This window comes from Rhinopithecus roxellana, chromosome 16 (assembly GCF_007565055.1).
Source record: "Rhinopithecus roxellana isolate Shanxi Qingling chromosome 16, ASM756505v1, whole genome shotgun sequence".
Taxonomy (NCBI): Eukaryota; Metazoa; Chordata; class Mammalia; order Primates; family Cercopithecidae; genus Rhinopithecus; species Rhinopithecus roxellana.
The window spans coordinates 49,407,889-49,420,427 of NC_044564.1; the positions used below are offsets into that span (position 1 = coordinate 49,407,889).

The following is a 12,539-nucleotide window of genomic DNA, read 5'->3' on the forward strand; positions in this document are numbered from 1 at the left end:
CTTTCTTTAATGCAGGGTTTCCCTAGTTTATTTGACCACATATAACCCTTGTGCTCCATATAAGGATTAGGGAAGGACATTTTGGGAAAAGTTGGTTCCTATAAACTCTTTGAGGTTAATGACTTTTTTTTTTTTTTAAGCATCATTTTTTTTTTTTTAAACTATACTTTGAGTTCTGGGATACATGTGCCAAATGTGCAGGTTTGCTACATAGGTATACATGTGCCATGGTGGTTTGCTGTACCCATCAACCCATGATCTACATTAGGTATTTCTCCTAATGCTATCTCCACCCTGCCAACAGGCCCCAGTGTGTGATGTTCCCCACCCCGTGTCCATGTGTTCTCATTGTTCAGCTTCCGCTTATGAGGGAGAACATGCGGCGTTTGGTTTTCTGTTCCTGTGTTAGTTTGCTGAGAATGATGGTTTCCAACTTCATCCATGTCCCTGCAAAGGACATGAACTCATCCTTTTTTATAACTGCATAGCATTCCGTGGTGTATATGTGCCACATTTTCTTTATCCAGAATGGCTGTTTTTTTACATCACCAGGGTATGCAAGAATGTAAATATAAATACATGTAAAAAGTGCTTATTATGTGTTTGTTGAATGAGTGAAGGAATGAATAAGTGATCAATGAAGAAGCATAATTCTGGTGTTGAGGCTCTGACTAGATAATCCCATGGATTGCTGGAAGGTAGGTAGAAGATCTTCTTAGACTTCCTCCCTTCAACCCTCAGGTCAGCTTCTTTTTCAGCCCACAGTATTGACATATGGGTACCAAGCAATGCTAGTGGGAAAAGCTGCCTGCCTTGGGAAAGTATTCTAGAATAGCCAAGGAAGAAGAGGAAGAATGGGAAAATGGAGAGAAGGAGATGGGAGGGGAAAAGGGAGTGGGAAAGGAGAGAGGCAAGTGCTTATGTCAGGGGTGGCAGTACCCTACCAGCAAGTCTTAGTGCTTCTCAAGGATGACCACACCACTATGCTTACGTCTTGACCCTTCTGGTCAAGGTATTAGAAAATCCAGGGCCTCTTTTTCTCAACCCTTTATTCCTTTAGTTCTCCTTTTCTTCTAGTGCCAAATGCTGTGTGCTTATAAGTATCCAGGAGGGACTCAAGCCATTTTGAAATAGATCTCACTGAATGGTGAATTTGGAGATTTTGGTAACTAGCATTAGGCAATGAGAGAAAAGTAAAATATTGGAACTCAAAGCCATCTTTGAATCATTGAATTCAAATTGCTTATCTGCAGATGCGTCAATGGAGACCCTAAGAAGTTGAGGGCTTAGTCAAGGTTATAAAGTACTCTGATAACTGGGCCTGGAGCACAAGTATTTGGACTCCTAGCCTGGGGCTCTTTCTCTATCCATGGGGACACAAATATAGTCAGAATATTCTATGATTGCAGATGGGCGTGAAGAAGGACTAGGAGAATTACACTCTTCAGAGGATGAATTGCACTCAGATAACATAGTCAAATGGATGATTTGACACTAGTCCATTGGTCTGTTGCCTCTTCCAAGAAATATATGTTCTCCCCAGCCAGCTGCCTCTTGCCATCATTGAGGATGAAAAATGAAACACTGAGTAATCACTGAATCATAATATTGGTTACCCGCAGGGTTTGACTTTGGAACTAATTTTTAAATGATTTAGGAAAAGTTCTCTAACACTTCCCCATTGTTAAATTTGCATCTCTGTGCAACTGTGATAATGACAGGAGAAATAATTGCCATTTTGATGCATCAGCCTTTCAAGATCCTTTCTGTTCCTTGTATTAGATTCTTAACACATGACAGAAAAACAATCTCAAAACTAGCCTATTGTCACACATGAAGAAAAAGTCATCTGGCTTTTCTTTCTTCAAACCCCAAGAGATTGTTAGTTGCTTTACTCATTTACATAAAGCTCTCAAGAGTTGGTGACATTTTATTATTTTTGAGTTAACCCAACTGTCTTTTAAAATACTCATGCAGATTCATGGATTACTTTGCCATGACTGGTTATCATTCACTGTACACAGAGCACTTGTTTATAGTGTGGTTCCTACAAAGGGCCCCAAATGAGGATAGGCCACTTATTTATAAGGTAAAAATATGGGCTATCCGTAGAAAATCTCCGATGTCTTGTCACTGTCAAAAGTGCTAAAAAGCACTTTGGAAGGCCGAGGTGGGCAGATCACCTAAGGTCAGGAGTTTGAGACCAGCCTGGCCAACATGGGGAAACCCTGTCCTTACTAAAAATACAAAAATTAACTGGACAAAGTGGTAGGTGTCTGTCATCCCAGCTACTTGGGAGGCTGAGGCAGGGAGAACTGCTTGAACCCGGGAGGTGGAGGTCGCAGTGAGCTGAGATCACACCTCTGCACTCCAGCCTGGGCAACAGAGCAAGACTCCATCTCAAAAAAAAAAAAAAAAGAAAGAAAGAAAAAGGCTGAACCTAGGTTTTAAAGGTAGGAAGTACATAAACATGCTTTTTTTTTTTGTCTTATCTCAATTTCTTATGTAAGTGACCCCAGATGCATCTGAAGAAACAGTTTCTGGGGGATTCTTCTGTACTCTTGCTCCACCTTTTTAGTCTTCATCTACTGAAATAATCCCTGTTATGTTAATCCATCTAAAAACACTGCTGCGATGGTGTCTCTCCCCTGCCCAAACACCTGTGTGGCCTCCCATTGTCAATGAAATAAAGTTAAAAATCTCTTACCTGGCATTCCAGGCATTTTCGAATTTGTCCCTGTACTGCTTTCTCAGCCACATCTCTTCCCCCATCCACCCCTCGTAGCTACCACCACTGTATCATTGCTCTTAGCTTTTTCTCATCTTTGTCAAAATCATACCCATCCCCAAAATACAGTTTACTTCTTTTATCATGTCTTCTAGGACATCTAAGCAGTGAGGGGCCTCTTTTGTCTCTGAATTCCCAACACCTTTCTTTTTTGGTGGGGGAAGGAGACCACTCTTATTGCACTTGACACATACCGCCCTTTGTTAACATCCAGTTGTGATAAAAATCTCTTTTCCTTTCTTGAAAGCATCTTCCTTGAAGCTGGGAAGGGGCCGTAGAGGATCTGTCATTTTAATTGTCATTTTCCCCATTATATCTAATGCTGGGTCAAATTAATGAAAATGCTAGATTTGAAGTTGCATTTGTTTTAAACAGGCAAGCTCCATGAGACTCCAATCTTTTTATTTGTGGTTACTTATAAATAACTTATTCTAAGAAGCCTGAACATGTTGTAAAAGAAAAGAAACTTGTCAAATGAAGGTTGCAAAATAGAAGTTGGCCAACAGGACCTGACCTGCAAATGTGTTTTATTGGCCCACACTGTGATTTTAGAAAACATTCACCAACTTTTAAACATTTGGGAAATTTCACACACAAAAGAATCCCCTGCCTTCCTGATGGTCTTGAAACATCAAAAGATCTGGCAACCCGGGCTTGCATTCTCACACAGCAGCAACTCATTGGAGCCGAGTAGCCTTTGCACAAGGTCTCTGCTGTCTAGTTTGCCGCAGTCCCCACCCAGCCCACATGCCATTTGCTTATACTGTCTGCCTGGCTGTTACAGGAGACTGAACCTGAGACTCGGGATATAAAGGAAAAGATAGAATAGGAGCAAAGAGAACAATAAGGTTAGGATGAAGACGGTCTAGAGTCAAGATAAGCTGAAGGATGAGCACTTTTGAAAAAAAGAGTTGGGGACATGGTTAAAAATATTCAGATGAAGAGAAGCAATAGTGAATGAAGAAAAATGGAAAGGACCATAAAAGGTCATCATGTCTTCAGGCATGGGGACACACTGTCACCATCAGCAAATTATTGGGATGAGTATATTACCTCAATATCTATGTGTAAAGGATCAAAAGAGAAAAAGTTAACTGTTTGCAGCAGAATAAAAATTCCTGTCTTGTTCTTGTTGAAAAGCCAGCTGCCAGAAGCTTCTCACTCCTTGGAGACCTTGGAGTCGAGAATGAAATGTCTTACAACTGTGGAGAGACCTAGGCTTTTCCAGAGCCTACCAGGGTCAGGTGAGAGCAGTGGTAACCCACAAGTAAGTAAGCCCTTGCCCTTGTCTCTCTTCTGTGAACTTCTCCTCAAAGCTGACTTCTTGCTGGTAACACAACCTCACCTCGCATTTTCCTTGCAGAGAAGCAGCCTTCTTCGCCACTAGGGGGGCCTGTTGCACACCACATTCAGAGCTAATCAGCAGTATTGGCTCACCTCACTGTCACTTGGGAAGTTCCTAGGACCCATTCCCATCCTTTGATCTATTTTCAGTGAAAAGTAACCTAGGATTATTCCAGCCTTGTCTCTAGAAATGAGAAATATTAAACAACAAACACACAAGAAAGTAAAGCATAATATGGACATGTGAAAATACAAGACTAGGCCACAGGTGAAGGAAAATCTTTACGGGGTGGCCTTCCCCGTAGCTACAGAGCTCACAGCTGCAGTTTGTCTCTACCTCCCTGTAGGTCCTTCCCTACTCTTCTGCCACACCTCCTGGTTCCTACTTAGTTCCTACTCATCCTCCTCCCTCCTCTCTTCCCTATTGACAGAAGCCACAGCTAGGTCAGTGCAGGAAGTGGGAGGAGACAGCAGAAAAAATTTATCCTGGGAAAAGGACTCCATTTGACCGCAGCTCACCCAGTTCACTCTTGAAGGTGTGATCCTGTGGGAGAATGGAATGGACATTCCGAATACTTCCTCCTCCAACAAACCAGTTCACGTTGGGATTCCAGCGGTTCACAAAGCCACAGAGATGATTTTCTTCAAAGTCACATTCTGGGGAAGGGAAACAAAAACACTGCATGGACACACAGTCACACCTGGGTACACCCATCCTACTACAGAGTTTGCTCTTAGATATTCAGAAGTTTCTCTCTTCCTTTGCCCACTGTGACCTTTCTACCAGGACCCCCGCACAATATTAGCCAAGAAGAGAGACAGATCCTGTAATAAATCAAGATTCTAATTCATCATTGGCCCTTTGGATTATGGTCCTTCCACTTATTAGCCATGTCGCTTGGAGCATGACTTATCACTTTTTGTAGCCTCTGTGTCTCCATATGTGAAATGGGGACAATGTTCCTACTTCACAGAGCTATTGTAAGTGTGGAGAGCTCCCAGCACAGTGCCAGGCATGTGGTCAGTGCTTGGTACAAGTCAGCTATTTTTATCAGTCACCTCTGTCTCAAAGCACCGTTCAGGGTTATGCTCTTAGCTCTAGAAAATTCTTTCCACAACCCTTTCTTGAATCTGGTAGCCCAGTCCTCCTTTTCTTTCTCTTCTCATGATGAACAAGTTGCCCAGAACCGAGGGGCATGTGTCCGAGATGCTAAAATTCCGTTTTTCTTATAAATGAGAACCCAGGCAAAATAGGTGGGACAGATCTATCCTAGGTTCTGGATTCCTTTTGCAGCTACTGAGTGGAGAAGAGAGAGAGGATAATCAGACCCTCCTCTTCTCCCCTTAGTGTCATTGGCATGTTTGCGTGGATATATTGATCTGCATCAACAACTTTTCCTTAAAAGGGAGCAAGAAACTCACAAGCTAATGCCTCCACTGACCCTTATAATCATGCAATTAAACTAGGAAGTATAATTGTGCTGGCCACTGGCCCCCTGCGGATCAATTTTGCTCTCCTCCACCTGATAGGTCCTGCAGAGGTTGACCTATCTGAACTGTATCAATGGGCTCCCCTGCCTTCCATCTCCCTGTTGGATTCGACCAATGGAAGGTGGAAGGAGAGTGAAATCAGGGGTTTCATTGCGCAGCAGTCTCCCAGCCAGGTCGCCATGGGTTGGCAAATCTTGTCAAGCAGTCCTCACCAAATAGCTATTGTTTACAGGTACTGGAAACTCCTCCTCCCTTGTTCTTTCAGGCCAAAAGAAGACAACAGCTCATCAGTGATCACTGTTACTAGTCCTGGGTCACAGAGCTGCCCCTTGTTGGCTTCCTTTATGACTCACGCTTTGTGATCTCTTCCGTGAGCTTCCCTCAAATTACTCAGGTTGAGTGTCTCCTGTTTCCTCCTTCCTGCCAGGGTCTTGACTGGTATAGTCAGCAATGTGTTTTTACATTAGCAAGCACTGAAAATTTCTAAGATTTTCATTTTCAATGTTTCCACCACAGTGTCTGCTAACCAGTGCCCTAACATTCAGTGCCAAAGGCTGCCTAAGAGTAAAATAAAAAGCAAAATATTCCTCAATGTGCCAGGCTTCATTCTGAGCACTTTACATAAATTAACTTATTCAATCCTCAAAGCAGCCCCATGACATAGGCACTGTTACTAACCTCATTTTACAGATGAGGAATGGAAAGAGACAGAGAAAGTACCCAGAAAGAAAGAAGTGAGAGCATGATCATAGAGTTTAACAAGATAAAAGTGTTGGCATCCTTTTGTTTCAAACAAATCAGAAGTCACCACATCATTTGAAGAAAGGCAACATGTCTTGGATGCCCAGCACTGTATATACCAATCATCTTCATAGCCAAGATCTCATTCCTCCTCCCAAGATTCCTAGGAGGGAAGCATTTTATTCCCATTTTACAGATGACAAAGCAGAGGCTGAGGCTCAGTAAGCTGACTGGGTCAGCAGGTGGCGCTCCACCAGGGGTGTCTAACTTGTCTGTCGTTCACAATCTGTCCAGATGCCAGGTGGGAGCCCAGAGGGAGGCTCAAGGAAGGGAGCCTGAGCCTCACTGTATCTTCAGAAAATGGTATATTTTCTTTCATTTGCCCTAGAGACATCATTGAGATCAAAACAGAGAAGTGAAACTTCAGGGAATTAGCAAAGGCTTTTTTGTTGTTGTTGTTGTTCAGAATCTTCTTTGACTGTCCTTTCTCTTCCCCGCCACATTCATTTAGCCTTCAAGAGCTGTCAGTGCTGAAAAATCTCTCAATTCTACTGCCTTTTTCTGATTCTACTGCTAATTCAGTATTGCCCTCATTAAGCCCCCTCTGTAAGGTCACAGCTGCTTCCTAGGGGTTTTCCCACCTGCTGTGTATTTTCCTTGTACCCAACTCATCTTCCACGTGACAGCTGGAGTCATCTGAAAGTGCAGCTGCACACTTCTCCCCTGCTGGCTGACCCCTATGATTCAGCAGGTCCAAGCTCCACATCCTGCATCCACACTTTTTCATCACAAACTCCCTTAGCAGTCTTGGTCTTCACTTCAAACACCTTACTCAGCCTCTTGCCTTTGCCTGAACCTGCTGTGTTCTTTCTCCCGACAGAAGTCTGGCCACAGAGAACCCTTGCCTTCCTACTCTGCACCTCCACTTAACTAAATTCTTCTCCTTCTTGAAACACCAGCTCCAATGCATTGTCCCTATTCAGTCCTCTCCAATTTCTTCTTCTCCTCCCTGCGCCTCCACTGCACAGCTTGTCCTTCCTCAGCAGTAGTTATCATATACAGAACTAGCTTCAGTGTAGACAAATAGAAACTGAACCACCATAGGACAGGGTTTACCCTTTCTTTATGCCCTCTTGGAAGCTGGCACATAAGAGACAGCCAACCAACTCTTCTCAAGTGAATTCTAAGTGACAACTGTGATTATTAAGAGGAGGGCAGTGGTGTGCCAAGAGAGAAATGAGGGAAAGGAGGTAATACAATGTCTGCTTTTCTGGCACATGCTACAAAAAGCTGAGTTTCCAGCAATTTGTAAATTATTTTAATCAGAACATGTCAAGGTTAAGGTGGCAGCTCTCAAGTTACAGTTGCTGTATCTATGTTTCTTTCATTAATCCAGACAGTACAGGCAAATTCTAATGAGCCTTCCCACACTAAAGACAAACAACATACAGTATTCAAATGAACCTAGCAAAGAATTTAAACCAGTATGCATTATGCAGTGCATTCTATAAAATACTTGGTCTTTAGGATTGATTCAGTTCCCTCTGGCAACAGTAGCTTTTAGAAAAAGATTCACAGTTTGATTTAATGAAAATGAAGCCCACTTACCAATACAGTAGCCGGTTGTCATCTTGATTTCAAACAGTGCAATGCTGGCTGTGTTTCCCTGTCCTAGTACACCTTCTATTAAAATCTGCACAACATATGGGGAAGAAGGGGAGTTAGACTTCAAAACATCATGTTTCCTTGGTTCAGTATTTCAGCTATTAGTCTGGAGCTATTCAGCCATTCAAGGCAAAACAGGATTGTTAGTCTCAGCTAATTGCTATTGGATGCCAATTTCACTATGGACTTTACTAAAAGAACGTGTGTGTATGTATATGTGTGCATGCACATGTGCACATAAACTCATACATCAAAACTTCGAGGTGAGTAAGGCATCTGACAGAAGCTCAGAGTCAGCTGTCTTCTCTTCTATTGTTTTCCCAACCACCACCATCTTCAGTGCTTGTGGTAGCACTTGTGGTCCTGTTTCTGAAAGTAATCACTTTTTCTCCTGTGGGTTTAGCCCTATATTCTGCAACTATGCTGGCAGATTTAGGAGGTGGTAACTGCTGGGAGGATGTTGTAAAAGAGGGAACTCAGAGGCCCTATGCTCCATCCTCAACCACTGGCTAACAGGGAAGGACTCCAAGCAGACAGAGGGTATTGGAAAGTAAAGTATTTCAAGCTTTTCAAAGAAGAAGCAGGATGGGATAGGAAATTGAAAGGCAGATTAGGAATGGGGAATGTTTTCATGATGGCTCCATTGTGTCCTCAATGAAATATTTTCAATAAACATCACACTTCATGGCCAGGTGTGTCTGGATTCCATCCTCCTTCCTTATCCAGTCCACACCCAGCTTCACCTTACATTCTCTACTTTCCTTTTCCAGGACTCCCAAAGGAACACCTTCCCTCTTTGAAAAGGAAATGGAACATATCCTTTAAGTATCTTTTCTCTTTTAAAGTATTTTCATTTTCCTTTTATTATAGTTAATGTTTTGTTCAAAATTTGTAGCAAAGAAATGATTAAGATAAACAAACACATAGCACACACAGTTTAGAAGGATGAAATAAAATTATAGAAATGAGAATACTCCCTAAAAGACATAGAAAATCTATTTTCATTGAAGAGGTTAGTTTAAGCCCCATTTAGAGTTTTACAGAAGGCTTATTTAAATAGATGGGAAAGAAATCTGGGAAGAAGCTCTTTTAAGGAATAAACAAAATGTTAATTTCCATTGCTAATATTCTTCTATGGTATGTATCCTATGAAACATCACATCATAGTCCAGGAGATAACTAACCTCCACATCAGAAATTTTCATACGATTTTAGAATAGTATAAAGCAAAGATAAGAGGCTCTATATCTTTCTCCTAAACTCCACCTACCTTGAATTTCTTGGAACTGTTTTGCAAATCCAAGCTGGCTATGAGCCAGCTATCTGAAGGTTCCTTAGCTGACCAAAGCAAGCGATCAAAGCTTTCATCTTCAAATCTCATATAGAGGTTCAGCTGGCTGGGATCTGACAGAGACTCTGAAGATGTGGTTATCTGGTAGACCAAGCGGAGGCAGCTCCATTCCTCAGCCTGTAAGTCAGAACTTAGCAGCACAGCTTTCTCCCCCTGCTTGCCAAAGGAGGTATCCACGTAAATGTAATGACCTGGAAAGAGAAAGGAACACAGGAAAAGGATCAATTTTTGGTTTGCAACCTGGAAAAATATGCAACTGCAGTCAAGTCTCTGGGCAGATAAACCTGCAGATATATTTTGTCAACCCACTGGAAGCTGCCTGAACACTGGATCACTGGCCTCTTTTGAAAAAATTGAAAGCACTGAGGCCATGTTACCAGATGACAACAATAGGCTGGAGCTGAGTGGTGCTGCCTCTTCAGAGGGTGGCATGTGGTCTCCACTTTGCCATAATTGCCATCACTCCCTCTTCACTCCTGACACTGAGTATCTCTGCTTTTTATTCTTTTACACCAGGCCCATTTAGCACATTACATTCATCTCCCTGGTCCCCATAGGCATATGTGTCTGCAGGCTGAGGGACATCAGAATCAGAGGAGCAGCATGATTGAAGTCAGTGTAACTAGGTGGACTCAACCTTCTCCTTACATAGCTCTCCCCATTACCTAATGCTTCAATCTGCATTTAACTTGCATCATTCTGTAGATTGAATTGATTTGGTTACCTAAGCCTGGATCTTGGGACCTAGGCAGAAAAAGTACATTGTAAGCTATTTTATTTTTTAAATTAGGAATAAGACTTCCTTCCCTTGACTCTTCCATGACCAAATTTCATAGTTCTGAGAACTAAATGAGGAAACACTTGCAAAACATGTAGCACAGGGCTGGGAAAGCACTGGACACTCTGAGACTAGCCATCGTCCTTCCTTCTCCTCTATCCTCACTTCTCCTTTCGGATTCCCTCTTTCCTCCTTTCTCCTTCTCCTCCTCACTTCTGTCTTCTTCTTCCCATTTCCCCGTCCTTCTCCTCCTCCTTTCCTTTTCCTCTGTTCATTCTCCTTCCCTTCTCCCTCTACACTCCTAATATTGACCAGTGTTTTCTGCTGACTGTACAGGATGTGAAAAACATTTCTGTTAAAAAAGGTGGGGCATTGAAGCCAAGAACCTTAACTCAAGCCTTCCAAACTCACCTCTGGCCATCTGGTTTCCTATATCAATGATCCTATTGCCTGTGGGTCTTTGGGGAGCTCCTGGGCCTTTCTGGCCTGCAGATTCTCATGCTTTCTCAGAGGATCCCACATTCATGGCTGTCATTTAACCTGCTGTCTTTCATCCTGTGGCTTCCCCCTCCCTGTGTCTGCAGTTCAGTCTCCCTAACCCTAAACTCTTACTAGAAAGGATCTGAAAAGCCTCTTTGTTTTGCTTGATGTTCTTCAGCCTGTCCTCCCACGCTTGTTGTCTCACATGCCCATCCCAGCCTGGATCCTTATCTCTGTGGCGAGTACTGACAGGCCAACTGGAGCTCAGATGACAGCCATCCTCACATGAGGGACACAGGGCACTGTCTTCAGGGATCCTTGCTTGCCGACTGAACGGTTTCAAGATCAAGATCTAACTCTTGCTGGCAATCTTCTTAACATAGCAACTGCCTACTGGGTGCAGATAGCAATTGCTTCCAGATGCCAACCCAGGCACCCTTGTGGAGAAATCTGGCCCTTGCAGCAATTGCTGCCACCACCATACCTCCCACATACAGGCAACGCTCACTGCAACCCAGGCCCAACTACTGTTCTAAGTGCTTCACGCACATTTCTGAGGTGAAAGGCTCGTTGGGTTTGACTCTTCTAAGCCAGGGCTCTTGAGACCAACCCTTTTTGGATAAAAGTGCTGCTTCTTGTGGCGTGAGGAATGTATTAGTGTCATCCTCTTTCCCCACTCTGCTACTGTCCCAAAAGAAGGGACTTCAAGCAGGCTGGATTGGGGGAGATCACATGAGTACCTCAAACCTTTTCCAAGGAAATAGAGAGTTGGGACATGGAGTTTAAGAGAGGAAAGAAACAAATAAAGACCTTGCTATGTCCTATCAACATTCACATCAAATACCAACTTTGCTGCCATGGGAGGCTCAATTTTCCCTGCGCACTTCCCCAGCCTTCCCTTTTCTCTACCTCCCCTTTTCCTTTCCCCACTCTAGAAAGGGACAACTTGAAGCAATGCTCTTAAAGTTGAGCCCAGAGTCACCTGGAAATCTTGTTCTAATACAGATCCCCGGGCCCACCCCTCGAGTTTCCAATCCGGTAAGGCTGGGGTGATGCTGCATTTCTAACAGATTGCATTTCTTAGACGTTCCAGGAGATGCTGATGCTACTGGTCTTTGAGAACTGCTGACTTACAATGTATGACAGGTAAATAGGGTTCATTCTCCAGCCACCTCTCATCTACCAAAGAAAGTGCAGGCTCCTGTAGCATGTAAAGGAGGGAGGCAACAGTTCTGCTGGAAGGTACAGCTCAAATTTAAGTGAATGTGTGTTACAGCAGGTGCACAGAGTCCATCTGCTGGTGATTTTCTTGGCTTTTCAGTGAGTGCCATAAAAAATTCTTTTGATATTCTCTCTCACATGATCAGATTTTGCTATAAGTGTATGCTAATGTTCTCTTGTCAAGAATCTTTGAGAACACACACTATATAAAATGTACTATTTAAAATACCTAGATTTTATTCTGTGTGATGAAAGTTGGTGCTATTCATTGAGTGATTTTGACATCTTAGCCATAAATGTGAGTTATTTTAAAATATTGGAATTTTGCATTTAAATTAAAGATCTCATATTTGTTTTTAGGTCACGCCATGTGAACATGCCTGTTAGCTACATTACAGTCCAAGCAAAGATGTATCTACCCAGCTGATTGGATGCAATGCACTCAGCAGAATCATGCGTTTTCCTAGACCTAATCATTAGCCCAAGCGCCGCCCACCTCCACTATCACTGCCAACTTCAAGACTAATTTTCTAAATTAATCACTACATTTTCCAGGCCTGCTCTGGACACAGCCTTGGAACTCTTCTAAGTATAGTGCTCCATGTAGCCACTGCCAATCAATCTGAGTTGGCACTTCAATTGAAACTACTTGTTATCTCTGCTTGTGGCTTCAGTGTAGG

At 42.9% G+C, this 12,539-nt stretch overlaps 1 protein-coding gene across 3 annotated transcripts in view; it reads right to left on the reverse strand.

The window, feature by feature from the left end:
• MAMDC2 (MAM domain containing 2) overlaps positions 1-12,539 on the reverse strand; it is a 183,668-nt gene that overhangs the window by 112,606 nt on the left and 58,523 nt on the right. For all 3 annotated transcript variants that reach the window (XR_747924.2, XM_010362947.2, XM_030919306.1), the window contains exons 3-5: positions 9,300-9,571; positions 7,973-8,057; positions 4,652-4,789 (exon numbers count right to left, since the gene is read on the reverse strand). Coding sequence is in view for 2 of the 3 variants with exons in the window: in XM_010362947.2 (XP_010361249.2) it covers positions 4,652-4,789; positions 7,973-8,057; positions 9,300-9,571 (495 nt within the window). In the remaining variant the exon portion in view is untranslated. The remainder of the gene's footprint in view (positions 1-4,651; positions 4,790-7,972; positions 8,058-9,299; positions 9,572-12,539) is intronic.